This window comes from Harpia harpyja, chromosome 12 (genome assembly GCF_026419915.1).
Source record: "Harpia harpyja isolate bHarHar1 chromosome 12, bHarHar1 primary haplotype, whole genome shotgun sequence".
Classification (NCBI taxonomy): Eukaryota; Metazoa; Chordata; class Aves; order Accipitriformes; family Accipitridae; genus Harpia; species Harpia harpyja.
This window is the reverse complement of record NC_068951.1, coordinates 32,466,118-32,482,763: the sequence shown is the minus strand read 5'-3', so window position 1 is coordinate 32,482,763 and position 16,646 is coordinate 32,466,118. Positions and strand designations below refer to the sequence as shown.

Genomic DNA, 16,646 nt, shown 5'->3' with positions numbered 1-16,646 from the left:
TTAATCCTGAAATGACCGAGTTTCTCATTATGGACACCAAACTTAGCTTCTAAGAAACTTCTAGGCATGAGACTATTTCTGTGCTTCTCAAAATATGCCCGTACTTCTGCTGTTTTCCAGGGAGAAGACTCACTGAGACAGACTGCAAATACTGTATGCCAGCTGTTAGCATATGAAGGCCAAGAGGTCTCAGTTTCTCAGAACATATTAAAACCCTTGTATCCCTAGTACTAAAAATCTGTGGACCAGCTCCTGCTCTCACTAATATTAACAGCAGAATTTGTGTCAAAACACACAAGAAGAGAACATAACTAGCAGCTCGGGATTATCTGTCTTTGTCCATATACTCCACCACTGTAGGAACGATTGTTCTAGCATCTTCTATATTGCATTATTAAGGGATGGAAGCTTTTGCCAAATCCAAACTGAAATGCTTCCAAAGCCTTTTTCAGTGTTGGAAAATGTTTGTATCAAGTTATCCTTGGAATAATTTTCTCCTTTATTTATTACTATGTGCTACTCAGCAGACACCTAATTATGAGGCACAGAATACTTCTCATTCTAGGAGGATATGTAGCACTTCACTGGATGTTTTTAGGAGTCCATATTCATTACACTAAATGAGATGTTTACTTGCGTGAATCCGTTGGGTTTTAAAAAAAAGCAAAAGTAAGACAAAGAATTAATTTCAACACTGAATAACCATTAGACCTTCTTACTATGGGTGAATGCTTTTATACCACATCACAGACTGTTTGTCCTTTTTTTTTCAGAGTGGGTATCCAAGCTCTGGACCCGCATCAAGCACTCCTGCCTTCAGGCCTGAGGATGAGCTGGAACATCTGACCAAGAAAATGCTCTATGATATGGAGAATCCTCCTTCTGATGACTACTTTGGTGAGCAGTGCCATGTCACAAGTGTCCATAGCCCCTTTCTGTATTTACCAGGTTTGGTAACGGGGAGGCCTGACAGCTGCGCTGTTAATGTAGTGACATTCGTATTGATGGATTTGCTTTCCGTGCTTGGGCTGGAAGTGTAATCATCCATAGGAATTCCTCTGTAATTTCAGCATAAATCTCATGCTCACTTGCTGTATGTTTATAGTCTTTCTGGTTATAAAGTTGAATTTTTCAGTGTCTGGTTCATTTTCACACCATCTGTCCCCAGCTTTTAGGCTACCAGGCTGAATTCAGGTGCAGTGTGCTATCTTGCCTGCCTGCCCCATCCCTTTTCATTGCAGCTGCAAAAAAACTGGCAGTGTAAATGTGTTCTGCTCCCAAGGCATGGATTTTCATTTTCTGTATGCTGGCATAGATTAAAAGGAAATCCATTTTAAGTCAATCAGGTTGGTTTTACATGGGGACCTGTTAGCCCAGAACTGAGTCCAACAAGTACGAGGAAGACAAATCTGAACTGATCGGCTCAGAACCATGTCATCTTCCTTGCCTGGAAAAAGATAAGCAGCTAATTTCCTTTTTAAGTGGTATAGAACAGAATTATCTCAGGCATCTATAGGTGTAAAATATGTATCTTGCCTTTATATAAAATACAGGTGATATGGCCTCTGAACTCTGCATTAAAGTCAGGAGCTTTGGGCACATTTGATGCATCTCATCTGTGTGCTTAGTTTCTCACAGGCTTGGGTGACAGTGTTGTTAGGAAACTGCTGTAGTCCATAGAGTTAAAGACTAGGGTAGGCCATTCATTTTGTGTTCTTTATCTTCCTTTATTTCATCGTTTCTTAAAAACTTCGTTTAGATTGCCCTCTAGGTCTATTTGCTATAGATTTAGGTTGGACCAAAACATTTCTGGCTTAAAGAAACTTTAGTGGTTTGGTTTAATTGGAAAGCAGGTGGGACCAAGGTTTCACTAATAAGGATCTTGCAGTGACAAGGATCTGATTACATGAGAAGGTCAAGATGTTCTCATCAAACAAACATTGCCCTTGTAGATGGGGTTGATATCAGTCCCCATTCCCCATCAGTACCTTCTACCTTCTGTGGTCTCCACCCTCACAGCCGAAATGTCTTCTCTATAAACATTGATAGTCATCAGAGTTGATGACTAGCACAGATCTGAGGTGTGAGCAAGAATGACTAACTGAAGAGAGGATAACCAGAGAGCATTTTCTGTGCTGCTGCCTTTGACTTCATCTCTGCCCATATCCATTTGTGTTCACTCTCTGATGTTTTAAAAGTGAAGCAACAACCAAACATAACATGTATTTAGCCATTAACATGCGTGGGCAAGAGGGAGAAACTTTTTTCCCACTCCCTTCAGGCAAATGGCTGAAGCCCTGAGGCATGAGATTTGATTACAGTCATTTTCTTAATGCAGAGCTGTGAGTGACAGGAGCTGGTTGAGGGACTAAAGCCCACCCACTTTTCGTAGCCCAAGAAGGTAGGCAGGTGAACAAAGAACTTGGAGATTCACAGGCTCCAAAGTCAGAAAGGACCTTGCCATTATACTGCCTAATGTCCTACTCTCAGTTTCTCCCAGAAACATGATTGAATCATGACTTTAAAAAAAAAAAAATCTAATCTTATCTTAAAGACTTCAAGCAATGGTGAGTCAACCACCTACCCTGATAAGCTGTTCTAGTGATTAATTTTCCTCACAGCTCAGAAATTGCTTCCTGAAGTGGAGCTTAGTGCTTGGGTTTTGCAGACTAATGCTGTATCACTAAGATGGCTCTGCTCTGTTTGAGTGTGGTACATCAAAGTTTTTTCATCCAAAAGGGAAGCATAGCTCAAAGAGTTGGAACATAAAGTCTCTCAATGTTAGGTCATCAATTTGGCTGTCAGATGGGAGGTCAGACCAATGCTGTGCCAATAGCTCTTAATTCAGCAGGAGACAAGAAAATGGAAAGGAGGCTACAGAGCATTCAGAAATTTTGCCAGTGTTGTTTATATAAGCTGTAGCATCATCAAAGATGGAATAATCATGCATGATGCAAGCTGGAAGATGAAAACCAAACAACCACCCTAGTCCTACCTTGGGCAGGTGATGTTTAATTACAAGCTGCACCTGATTGATCTTATAATTGCACTGAGTCTATGCCACTGAAGGTCATCTCTGAAGTGGTGTCCAGCCTTGGCATTCTTGATGTGCAGAAGAACTGTGTGTTGAGCTGAACTCCTCCTCAGCTCTCTAGGCATGCTGTGCCCCATGCAGCCATTTGGGAGACACAGCCACAACTAATTATATACCTACCAAGAAAAACATAAAACGAAACCAGGAGTTCTGGAGCACAACTGCTTTTTATGGTTGGATAAAATCAAAGAGTTGGGCAGCCCTCATCCTCCTAGGTTTGTTCCAGCCCGAGCTACTCCCAGGGGAAGATGGTCTCTGGAGTCACAGTGGATGAGGCTTTTTGATATGGCAGTGCAGGCCAGGAGTTTTGTACTAATTCTGGCTATGTCAGAGCTAAATACCCATCTACTTGAGCTGTCAGCCAGTGCCTTTCAGTAACTTCATGCTCATGTGGAAAGAACAAATTAAGTGTGGGAGGAAAAAAAGAGTCTTTCAACTTTGGTTAACTGTCTCAACCAATATCTCTGCCTTTGTTCTTTATTTGTTTAGCATGGTAGCATGGATTGTACAAGATTCATATGGCACATTGATCAAATAATCAGAAAAAGGACAAATGGGCAGAGACATTGACTCTGATTTGCATTTAATATCTTCTGCCTAAGGTCTAAATGCCATGGTAATTGTAGCATACCAGATAGCTGTCAGCTAATCACTTTTATTAGTTTGAATTTAGAAAACTGGATTTCAGCGTATTAGAAGTTGGTTAAGAGCAGATAGGTTTTGAATTGAGGAATCTAATTAACCTTGCTAGAAAGCTGCAAGGCGTTATATTAAGTCATGAAAATAATTTGTTGGAATAATTACATTTGAACTGTCGGGCTGAAGAAAGGTCATATTACTTGGCCTGTCAGCATTCTGGGATCTTTCTGTAACCATCTTCTGCAATTTCACTTGCCGTATCTCTGGTTTTCAATCAAGCCATCTTGATTCTGAAGTCAGTGTGGGCAGAACGGAGGTTCCTGAGGAGGGAAGAGGAGTAGGAGCCACTAAAGTTGTCTCTTTGCTCTGGAAATGACGGCTGGTACTGCTGGCAGACCAAGTGTGCTGAGTTCAGGAGCAGGACAGCCAGCACTTCCATCAGGTCTGTGCTCACTACACCTCTCTGCAGCTTCCCTGGGTGGAAATTACTGAAGGTGATTTCAGAGTCAGGGGAACTGTTCTAGCCAGTGATCACTCAGGCAAGCACATATAGCTGGCAGCACAGCATGGTTCACACTGCATTCCTGGGGAGCCTGGGTGCATGGCAAGAGCCAGAAGCAGCATGCTGGAGACACACTTCGGAGCAGCAACATCACAGTTTGCAGCTGTTTGTTGCCTAGACTTTACCACAGCAGCATAATCCAGTCACTGGGAAATCCTCTAGCTACCACTAGCAAGGCAGTGCTTATGCATTGAAATACCATCACTAAGCATAATAATTACAAAAAACACTGTGAATTTTTAGGAGTTAAACATGCATGCTGGGTATTCTGCCTCACTTAGTTTTGTTGAAACTACCATACTAAGTCTAAGCACCCCGATCTTTGGTGTATGTCCCCTCCTACCCTCCTGTAGGTTATGGAGTGACTTATGGAGTAACTTCTCCTGGGAAGTCCTTGGCAGATCAGCAAATTGAAGTCTCTTAAGTCTAAGCTACTCTTCCTTCTTTACTGCTGATTCAGTTGCTGATCTGTAGTTGGCTGTCTTTAATCAAATCCCTTTTTATTAGAAAGGATTCCCAAATGTGTTATGCACTGTGCAGCAGGGATGGTTTCTCTCTGTCACAGCCCTCCCTGTTGATAAATGTGCTATTGTAGATAGGCATGTCTGATTTGTTGAAAAAAAAAGAATACTTTGTGGAGTTGAAATTGGGTAAGATTGGGGGAGGAGAAATGGATATTTACAGGAGATTAGGCTGAAACTATCAAAATTGTTTGTTGGCCACCATGGGAAATTAAAGCCCTTGATTTTGCATTAAAAAAAAAAAAAAACAACAAAATCCACACACACAAAGATCACAACTGTTCTAGACCACTGTTTCAAGTCTCATAGAAAGAAATTACATCTGGCAGCTTATAAGTCTCTATCACCATGCAGACAGTGCTGATTAAGACTGGAAAAGTGCCATCAGGACCCCTCATCTCCTGTTGCCTTCTGGATTGTGTTCCAGCTGAGTCACTCCCCACAGCAGAGAAGTTTCCCTGACTGGTGGGAAGAAACTTTCACTGGTATTTTACTGTAAGCTCTCAGAGTTACCAAAGGAACCACCAGTAGCAGTCTCCTTTTGTAGTTCCAGTGTGCTGTAGGGATACACATGGGTAGAATAGAGGTACTAAGATGGTCCTGTTGAAAATACTCAGTTTGTGCAATAATGGGACCTTGATTTGTCTCAGAGCTGATAATTCAGGATATGTAGTTTTCTCATGTGTATTTGTTGCATGCCCTGACTTTGATAGTGGGAGACGTGGTGCAGAGTTAGGCTGAGGAGCAAGGCCACAAGCAGGATGTTTGAGTTCCTTTTCTGCTTCTCATCCTGACCTCTTGCGAGACCTGTGTCAGATCATTTTACCTTTCCAAACATCCTTTTTTCCCCTTTCACCCTGTTTGCAGGGCACTTAATCTGCATAGTCCTTCAGACAGGACCTGATTAACAGCAGCAGTTGTATGGTTGCCCCCCACAGAGAAGCCTTCATCTCCAGTGGTTCTTTGAGATGCTGTGTCACAGTTATGACTAAAGAATGATAAGTGGCACCAGTATTGAACCTGTCAAGGCTCTGTCAGCCTTTCCACTCACTGCCTTTGTGTCTCCATTAGGCTTCCATTCATAAGCTAAAAATCTTTCACTCGGACCAGAGACCCAGTGTCCAAATGGTGTCAAGGGTGTTCCCTAAGTTTACTTCTTGAGAGGCAGGACATGGGTTAGCAGGTAGCAGTCCAAGTAAGATATGGGAGAGAGTGTGGTAGAGTCACAGAAGCTTGAGATGAGGAGGCACACTAGGTTGTCCAGGTGCAGCTTCCTTCAGTTCATGGTATAATTGTTTCCTTTGACTTGGCTTTGTGTGCTGAATGGTTCTAGTGTCACTAAATTGAACATGTTCTGCACTGCATTTCAGTCTTCATCAGGCATTTCCGTAGCCTCTAAGAGGCTCAGGTAGCCTCTTAGTTTCATCTGAATTACCACCAGAAAATGAAAGTTGTCTTGCCTGTGTTCCTAGGTCTGCTCTGAAAAGGTTGTCATTAAAAGATGCATATTATTATTACAAGAGCATAATTACATTGTAATTTTGCCATGTAATGTGATGTGTCATCATGCCTTTTGTTTAAAGTCAGGGTTTCTGGTGCAAGATGGCATACGTCCTCATCTGAACAATATCTGGGTCAGAAAATAGTAGGTTAGATTTTCAACGACGGATGAGCCGACAGTCATTTTCTGTTATGTAACTGCTCACAAAAGCAGGAATAACAGACATATAATGGGGACCCTTTTCTCCATTGTAGTTAAAGTTATTATTTTTTATGTTCAAGCCATATTCCAGCATTTGCACACAGCCTGCGCTCAGGGAGGTCATGGTGCAGTACCATCAACATCCAGCTGCCCTCTTGTGGCCTGCCGCAAGGGGAGTCACCCTCCCTCTGCTCCCCAGGGGCTTTAATTACCCTATTAAATGGCTTTCAGAGCCTGTTTCTCCAGTCTCACTTCTGTCAATGCTTGCCACCTCTGTCTAGCTTTCTTTCAAGGAGTCTTGTGACTGCCGGCATCCTTGCACAGCAAGTGCAGGTAGAGTTTGGAGAGCAAATTCATAAGGATGGTCTCAACGCAACCTACAGGGTGAATTTTGGCTCACAGTTCCAAAGTAGGAAGAGAAAAAGAGGAGGCCAGTGAGTGGTTAGAGACCAAAATACACCATGTCTACATGCATTTATCTCCAGCCATGAGAAAGGCAAGAGAAAACAGGGATGAAGAGGCTGTGAGCTGGTTTAAGTTGCTTTTCAGCATTTGAAAGGCTGTGTAAATGGATGCAAAAGTTTGATTCTTCCAGCTGTTGATGTGATCCACATCCTACTCTGCAATAATTGTGGGAAAAATGTTTTGTGAAGCTAAGTACCTAGATCTTTTTATGCCAGGGATCTTAGTCTTATAAAGTCTTGAGTGCACATCTCTTAATGAAGATCGAGCAGATGTAGCAGCCAGGAATGAGGGGAAGTTGCACTCCTGTAAGCCCTGAGCACCTGGTACCCACGTGTGCCAGGAGGCAGGAGACTCTTGTTCCCTTTTTCCTCTTCTTATCCACACAGCAGTGGAGCAGACTTTGCATCATGAGTGTTTCTGAAGCACAGTCTCTTCAGAGACCCCCACTGCTTCACAAATGTGATCTAAATCTCGCATCAAAACCAAAATTACCCTTTGTTACTGAAGGTGGTAAAATGCCAGCTGGAACAGGTAGCAAGCAGCATACTTCCTTGGTGTTTTTAAGTCCCTGGTTTAGCTTGAATTGCTGGCAGTCAACCTAGACATACTTTTGCTTTTAAACAGAACTGATTTGATACAGAAGTCATTTAAAGGAGAATAAGTGCAGAATACCAAGGTAGCATTTTAGCAAAGGGATTTCCATGATCACCTGTGTGCTGTGAAAGAAAGGTGGGTTTCAGGCCATGAGTGGAATCGGGTTTGTCCCAACAGTCAGTAAATGAAAGCTGACAATTCCCTGCTGTCTCCTAAGAGGAGTGAAATGTGATAATGAAATATCAGGGATGTGTCTTCCTAAAGTACAGCTATATTCTACAGGATTCTTCAGCATGTTTAAAAATTAACATATCCATGGAAAAAAATCCATGAGGGTGGTAGATATTTCTTATGTTGTGATAGGGCCCTTAGCATGCTAGGAACTGTACAAATGGATAGCAAAGCTCAGCCTCTTTCTGAAAAGACTTTGGACAATGATGAGGCTACTAGCCAAACCCCCCAAAATTAATAGTCCTACATGAAAATAAAGTAAATCTTTCTACCTTTATTTGAGAAGCAGTTCAAAGAGAATCCAGCTTGTTCATGATAAACTTACATGCCCAAACTAAACTCTCTATGGACTGAAGTGGCTGAAGAATTGATAATGAGCCGTCAAGTCTTTGGCTGCAGGTCATTAGTCCCTAGCTAACTCAGGTCATTATGAAGTGAAAGTGTGACCTACCTTATGGCTGTTTCCTGCCCCACCTGAAATGAGATGGCTGGTCTCAGGGGGGTTCTCTGTGGGTACGTCATCACCTCACTAAAACCAATAAATTGTGGCACCCAGAGGACCCCTGGTTGGGGGGGTCGAGGAGGCCGGGAGCTGAAGGCAGACTGTTAGTCTAGGGGCATTGCAGGCTGGAGAAGGTTTGTTCTCCCTCTCCTCCTGTTAGATCTGTTTTATGGAGACAAACCAGGAGTTTCCGCCAGGATTTCATAAGCACTAAATTCTCACGCACGGGTATTTTAAGAGGGGGTGTATGTATGTGTATCTATGAATGAGTGAGAATGTTTTTCTGGATTGTAGTTTTGTAGATATAATTTTCAGTTCAGATAGAGCTTTGGAGTGTTTTAAGCATCAAGATGTCCTTTTTTTGGTCATAACTTACGGCTAAGTTGTAGAGAGGCAGTCAGTTTTGGAGCTGGAGTTAGAAACCACACTTCAGTCGTGCAGTCCTGGACAAATCTTTGTCCCAGTAACATGAAAACAGTTCAATTTATCTTTGTTTTGAGTTAGTTATGCACATGACCTGGCATAAATGAACCCTTTTTTTGCTTTTTTAAAACTGAAAACAGCTCACCTATTGTTTGAAGCTGGTCGCACTAAATTTGCAGTTGCTTCCATGTTTTATTATGGTTTATTTGTACTGCAGTAACATCTAAGGCCTGCTAGCAAGACTGTAGTCATGCTGCACTATGTGCAAATTAAACATGAAGTAGGAAACAGTATGCATCCCTCAGAGCTCCCAAACTGAAAATACAGCAAGGACCAGGAAATTATTATTGTCCTTAATTTACAAACGAGGGTCTGACTGGCAGAGTTTAGATGACTGACCCAGAGTCATGCAGAGAACCAGTAGCAAAGCAGGCATTGAGCCTAGAATTCCTTCAAGTCCCGTGCCTTACCCACAGCCGTGGCCACACTCTTTATTTTATGTGAAAATCAACAAAATGGACTCGTGAGCCTTGTCTGATGAGAAATCACAACTGGTCTGAAGTCTCTTCCCAGCATTTAGATCACTAGGCCTATTTTCCAGGGTTAATAACGTGGCTGTGAAAATAAGAAAGGGGGAAAAAAGCTCTCCAGGATCGCACTTGGTAATTTTAACTGCTGTTAATATAGTGTACCCACTAATGCTCTCACACTTCAGCATTTAGATCGTTCAAGGCTATTAGGAAAATTGATAATTCACCGTAGTAATCTGTTACTTTCCAGTCTAGCAATCACCGTTCCATGGGGGTGAGGCGGGGGGGGGGGTGGGCATGGTGTGGCATTTGTTACTTTTTCTGATGGCATTTGTCTCATGCTGTCTTTTTTGATATGGTGGTTTGTCTCTTGCCAGTAACTTTTGGGGGTATTTTGAGTGTCATTTGAAGTTTAGTTGGGGGGAAAGGCCAGATTATATCTGAGAGTGAAATATGGTAAAAAAAGAATTAAACAGGGCTGTCTCATTTGCTGAGTGTTCTCTCCTCCAGCCTGTTCTCTTCTGATGGAAACGCATCAAAACTGTTTGGTTTTTTCTTTTCTTTTCTTTTCTTTTTTTTTTTTAAGGAATCACTTTGACTCAGATTGTGTGAGATGAATCATAACCCACTTTCTCATCTGAGATGTGCAAAAAAAAAATTAAAAAAAATTCCAGTTCTGCTGTCAATGTCAGCATAATCAATACAGAGTGTTTCTCAGTGGTGCAAAGAGGTAGGAGAGGATTAAAAGAATGAAAAGAATCAAAAGTAGCCAAACTTCCCTGCTGCTTTTAGTGAGCTGCACTGTTTTCATGTCTGCAAATGCACCTTGCTGTTCATTATGTCGTCTTGGACATGAACACAGTTTTCACGTCTCTGGCTACAACCCAAGGTCACAAACGGTGCTCAAAAGTCAGGAGACTGTCATCCTGAACTGACAAGCAGATCACGAGAAGCCAGCCCTGGCAGACATTTGGGATGCTACCAGCAGCCAAGAGTAAACCTGTTTTGACTTGTGAAACCTGCTGTTAAGATATCACCTGCCTGGACTGTGCCAGCACAGATTTTGTCAGCTGATTAGGAGAGAGTGGCAAAGCACCGTGCCTGTCCCGTGGCCCTGCCTGAGCCAGCCCCATTGAGGGAAATGGAAAACTTCAACAGCAATAGGATCGCTGTGGGTGCAAACTGGAGACGGGAGACCACATCTGATACCTTGTCACCAGCTTTCATTTATGAACTTGCTCATTTGCATTTATTTTTTCTTTTTTTTCTTGTGTGTCTTCCAACCCATACACAGAGATGTAGAAATAGTTACCTCTCATAGTGTGAGCTAAGAGTGAGAGTTTAACCCCTGAAAAACTACATTCACAGCACCAGGGTCAAAAGGGGACAGCACAGGTAGGTGTATGGGTTTTAACAGTTGACAAAATGAATCTCCACGTTGAGCACAGTGGTTCAGTAAAACACCCTGGCAATAACAGACACCTTTGTAGACAGTTCAGAGGTGTGAGTGCAACCATCTTCCAAAGCATAAGACACTGTCCACAGCTAAAGGCAGGCAGCTGGACTTCGGATGTGAATTGTTTTCTCTTGTAGATACTTCCAAATTATTGTCCCAGCCACACTAAATTATTTGTTTAAAGCTGTGAATCAGGCTGTATTCAGTTAGCAGCAGTGCTCGACTTTAATATACAATTTCCTCAACAAATTCTGGTTCCAGACAATATCTTGAGAGGTTAATAACTTACTATCTACTAAGCACGTGTTCTGATCCAGTCTGTGCTGTCAGGGACAGACCGTGCAGATGATGTGCAGCATTTAATGTGAGGGCAGGTTGGAAGTAGAGAAAGTTTTTGTGGGGGTTTTGGTTGGTTTTGTTGTCATTTAAAATTACAGTCTGAAAAAAACAAGCTTTTAAAGTGCCACTATTTCCTCATTATCTACTTGCCCTGAAAGGCAAGTGAATTCAGCTGCTGGCTTCCAAAAAACCTGCAGAAAGCAGACTTTCTCTTATGTTGATGAATGGCTGGGACATGACAATACTGACTTTCCACCTCTTTTTAGCGTGGGGATTGTTTGTGATCAGGAGCTAAGGAATTGTGTCTGGCTGAACTTTCCTGGAGGGAGACATCTGGAAGGGACGCTAACGTGGGTCATTTATGCTCTGCAGAAGAGTGTCATATGCAGTCAGCTCTTCTAGACAGGAAAGTCCTAGTGATCATCATTGCTAATGTGGAGCTAATTCCAGTCATGTGTTCTCATTGTCACCTCCATGAGCTGGGCAGCTGCTTCTCATTTCTGTCCCGTCGCTGAAATTAGTAAGAATCCTAAAATGCATGTATATGTGTGTGTATATATATATATATATCTCTCTCTGTGTGTGCATATATATATATATAGTGCAGGATGCCGCATGGACCCTGGATTCTAATGGCGTTCCCTTCTTCCCCATTCTCCATCTCAACATCTCACATCAACTGATCCAGCTTTCAATGCCTACATGGTCTTGTGAAGTGTGACTATCTCCAGCGCTGGCAAATCCAATGTGTGTGTTTAGAGGAGGGAGGAAGGTGAGGAAGGAGGACAGGACAGAGGAGGATATGGGTACAATAAGAGTGGATGTTTGAGTGGGACATTTTTAAATATTCCATCATTTATCTGTATATTTCTAAAAACATAGGCTTCTTCTAAAGATAAAATGGCAAAGCACAGGCTTCAGTGTGCGCCATGCTTGTGTAATTCCGTTAGGCCGCTACTGATGCTGAAACAACCATAACCTCTTATGCTGTGTACTCTCAATTTCCACGCAAGGCAATAAGACAAGGAGGGGAGTGAAAAAGGGAGGTTGCTTATGGGCAGAATTATTTCCACTGTTTTTTCACAGGCATAATTCAAAAGGTGAAGAAAGTGGAGCATGTGCACTGCAGATGTGCACAGCTGGTGCATTGCCACCTCTGTGGCATCCCTCCTTCAGAAGGGCAGCTGAGGAGAGCCAGGAGGGCTGTGTCAGTAATAAGGCCAGCTCCTAGTGAAAGCTTGTCATTTAAACTCTTTCAGTCTCTTTCTGCACTGCTGTCTCTATACCGAGTGAGGAATGGGAACTGCTCTGTTTGTTCACACACGGGAGAGACACATACTTTCATGTCTAGAGGGGTTAGGCAAAAAACTGTGCAGATAACACAAATTTCAGGAGCCTCAGCAGGAGGGTCAGAGATGGGTATCTGAAAAGAGGCCACCCCTAAGCTTAGGGCAGAGGGACATTGTTCTTCTGGGGCTGCAGATCTGTGCCCTGAACTAGCCCTGGCCATGCCATGTTCATGAGTAAAGGGCTTTGTTCATAAGGCCCATTGATCTAAGTGTGGCTTGGTCTTTTAAACAAAAACAATATTTCATAGGAAGCCAATTAGTCTTGGGATCTTACTAGTTTTTCTGTTATTTCTTCGTTCTGATTATAGCAGGGCATCGGATGAGAAGCCATAACTAAGCTGTTTCAGGTCTGCCAGGCTCGGCTTCCATGTGTTTTGTACAATTGTAAGGTGTTCACACACAGTCTCACTGCCTATTGCCCTTTGCAGAACAACTTTCTTTCATTTAGGATGGAAGAGAAGGCTGACCTGTGGCCTTGAGTCTCTTGTAAATGACCAAAGTCCTGAGACTATGAGTAACAGCTGCTAGGCAGCAAGTAGGAATGGTGTGCATCCAGCAAATGTCTGATTACAAGAGCTGTTCTGGCCTAGGAAAATTGCAGCTGTTCGAAAGAACAAGTAACATTTTACAGGATGATGTTTTGAAGCATGGTCTAATCGTGACGCATAGTGGGTCACATCTCGATAGGTGTGTGTTGACTAGAAGACGCTCGAACTGACATCAGCTTGACTAGAGGTCTGGCTGACTAAATATAGCCTAAGCTCTCAGGAGATCAGTGTGTGCAGTGGCTTCATGCTTGTGCTCTGGGGACAGAGTAGAACAAAAGAGTATGCAATGGAAATAACACCATAAAATGAGATATTCATATTGTTTCCCCTGGACAAGTGTTCTACTAATTTTGTGTCCCTCTTAGCTAGGAATATCCTATGGTGACCCTTGGTACCTCAGACAGGGCTCATCTGCAGGAAGAGGAGTTCCTAAGTCTTTAGTCTGTGGTTTCCAAAATGCCAGTCTATCTCTTTCTTGTTATGGAGAGGTTGCTTTGACTTTCTTGTGAAGCATTACAGGAATTCAGACTTTTTCCGGGTGTTCTAATGTTTGGACATGGATCTGAACCTTAACTCAGATGTTTCTGGAGTCATCTGGTCTAGAACATGGGCTGGAGACTTCCCAGGAGCTGCATAAAGCATATTATTTCACAGGTCCTCATCTGTGCAGAGGCTGCAAAGGGGATGCTTACAGCAGTGCAAAACAATGAAAGATATTTCCAAAATGTTTGAAGGCTCAAACATTTGCATTGAGTTTCACATTGCTGCAGTTCTCTGTTTTGGATGCTCACTTTTGCAAGTTGTAGCCTTTCACTGGGACAAAAATCTCCCACACGGTTTCCTATGCTGGGGTGTGAATAATAGCTTCCCTGATCTACCCATCACATCTGACTTTGTCAACATGACAGAGTTGCATCGTTTTAGGTGCAAATGGAAACCAACTGACTTAAACCAGCATTGACTTTCTGGGATTGGTCATATAAATTCAAAAGTACCTGAAGTTGACTAAGTTTACATCAGTTAAAATCAGGCTTGGGATAAACTGAAATGAGTGTCTCTACACACACCTCAGATCTAAATTTGGAGGTCTAGTGGATTTCAAATGATTCTGTTAATCACATGTAACCAAGTCCATCAGTTTCCCCTACTGTCATAACAAAGTGCTTAATGAGGATTAAACATACTTACCATCTTCGCAGTGAACTCCCATGTATGTAGTAAACCAGTAAAGTGCACCCTGAAAGTTCAGAGCACAACAATTTGCCAACTTTCTTCATATGGATGTTGCCGTCACTGGGTAAGGATGTTCAGGAGGTCTTTCAACACCAAGTTTTTGGCAAACGCTTATAATCCCCGCCGATGATAGCCTTTTCTAATGCCCACTGAAGGACATTGGACTGGCAGGACTCATCATGACCTCTGGATATCAGATCGGTGCTTTCCGATTGGTTCAGCCCTGTCACAAGGATGGAAAGCTTTTGGGGTTTCAGTTTCCATCGGCACAAAATTCTCAGGTCAAGAATTGTGTGAATAATTCAGGAGACAAGGATTGGTGCCCTTCATGCGGAAGCCAATTTAGAAAGAACCTTCCATCTTGGAAAGGTGATGAGTAATACTTTGAGTGCGCCTTTGTAGATGCAGATCAACATCAGAGCCTCCTCATGGAGGACTTCAGGTTAAATGTCAGGACAATCTGTATCATGATAAATCTGGATCAGAAGCCACATTTCTCATATCTACTACTGTTAGTCAACAGGCCCTAGAGTCTAAACCACCACCTCAGAGCAGTCTTAGGGCCACTAAAGAGCTTGGCTTTATGGTATGAGGGTTTTTTTAACAACTTACTATTTTTTAAGCCTTGCTAATTATGAATCAAAAGCTGTAGGATGTGTGAGAGTGACACATGCAATTGTGCAGATGGGTTTTCTACATACTTTCTTTAAATAAAATAATAATTTTTGTAAATATGTATCTCATATTTTACACTATTTCACTTCTAATGGAGGCCAAGTAAGAAAACTTTTGTCTCCTTTTCCATCAAGCTCTTGAGAATGTGACAATCAGGTGAGAATATCTATGGATATGTGATGTGGTACTGCTCCATCATGGACTCCAGATCTGCAGCATGTGCCACAGGGAGGTCATTCTGAAAATAGTTTAGAGAGTTATCAGTATTACTTTCCATCTACCTCAGCCAGTAAAAGCAGGTCCCGTGACCCAAAGGATGAACGGAATTGTAATTATTGCATAATTACATTGGTATAATTAATGTGGTGTCATCAATATCAACTGTTATTTTAAAAGGACTTTTGCTCTCGCTACCAATGTGACATTTTAAGGTTATGATATGTCTGGTCATCCTGAGATAGAAACAAAAGTTGCACATCCCCTCCAGAATGGGAGCACCTCTCCATCCCAGGTTGTACAGCTCCTGTTACTTGTCCAAGAGAGTAAACAAATTATTGGACCTTGCACCTGGTTGGAAAAGTCCCAGATTTTGGGGTGAAGAAGGAAACCTCTGTCCAGTAGGTTGCTTTAATGAGAAAAAACAGAGTTAGTTGATTCCAGCTGCTGAGAAATTTGGAGTGATGGAATTCAGTGCAAGGGACAGCGGATGGTCGGCGTACAGGTGAGGCAGTTTCCAGCGCCTGATGGATGTGATTTATGGCAGGGCTGCTGTCGACACGCTGAAAACGTGTGTTTCAAAACAGCAAGGAAGCTTTGGGCTAGTGCTGGATTGTGAAAGGCAGGGTTTTCAAAAGGCCTTAAATAAATGAGGTGCTGGTTGAAATTTGGTGGGACATCTTCTAATGCAGTCAGACACCTTTGAAAACCCCAGGTCTCAAAGCTGTTGGGAATATGAGAGCTGCCATTTGTTCAGGACTCTACTCTTTGTGGGATCCAGCCTTTCTCCACCCTTTTTTTTTTTTTTACTTTTGGCAGGCAGCAGACAGGTTCCCTCCCTGTTTCTTGTTTTTTATCAGACGTTTTTCCCCAGGCAGGCATGCAGGAGGCATGCCAGGTTGGTAGGCCAGAGCCATTGGCACGGGAAGCATCTCTGACTCAAAACTTCACCATTACTCAGGCATTTTCACCTTCTCCACTGAACAGAGCCTTTGGTAAAAATCACTTCATGCCACCACCCTCCCAGTGATGCAGCAAGGCAGAGACAAGCTGCCGAATACCAGCTGGAGCACAGCCAGGCTATGGAAGAGTGAATTGAGTCATTCATGCCCAGCAGCGGATGTGATTTTTGGCTGGGCTTGAGTCTGGTGAACATACTGATGGCGCCTGTCCTGGGCTTATGAAATGGGTCGGCTAGGCTGGGCGACAGAAGTGGTTTGAAGTGCCCTTGCACAACATGGAAGCAGTTGGAGGTGAAAGTCTTTGGGAAAGGGAACATTGTTTGCTCTTTGTTTAGCACTTAACATCACAGGGCCTCGACCCATCACTTGAGCTTCTCGGGCTGCTTTCGTGCTGCAAACCTAATTGTATTCCTTTGGGAACACAATAAAAGGCAACTAATTTTTTGACCTAGACAAAAAGTCTGCAATCTGTATCAGTGTGAGTCTTAGCTGGTCCCTTCTCACTACACCCTCAGTTCAGCAAAACTTGCTTAAGAAAGCAAGTGCTAAGAAGAATTTGATCTACATTTAAGGTATGCTTGCACTGAGCAGCAGCATAAGCCTGT

The 16,646-nt window shown here is 42.7% G+C and overlaps 1 protein-coding gene across 14 annotated transcripts in view; it reads left to right on the top strand.

Moving 5' to 3' along the window:
* The window catches only part of LPP (LIM domain containing preferred translocation partner in lipoma), a 353,246-nt gene that overhangs the window by 266,484 nt on the left and 70,116 nt on the right, over positions 1-16,646 (top strand). For all 14 annotated transcript variants that reach the window (XM_052803756.1, XM_052803757.1, XM_052803760.1 and 11 more), the window contains one exon: positions 774-897. In XM_052803756.1, coding sequence (XP_052659716.1) covers positions 774-897 — 124 coding nt within the window. The remainder of the gene's footprint in view (positions 1-773; positions 898-16,646) is intronic.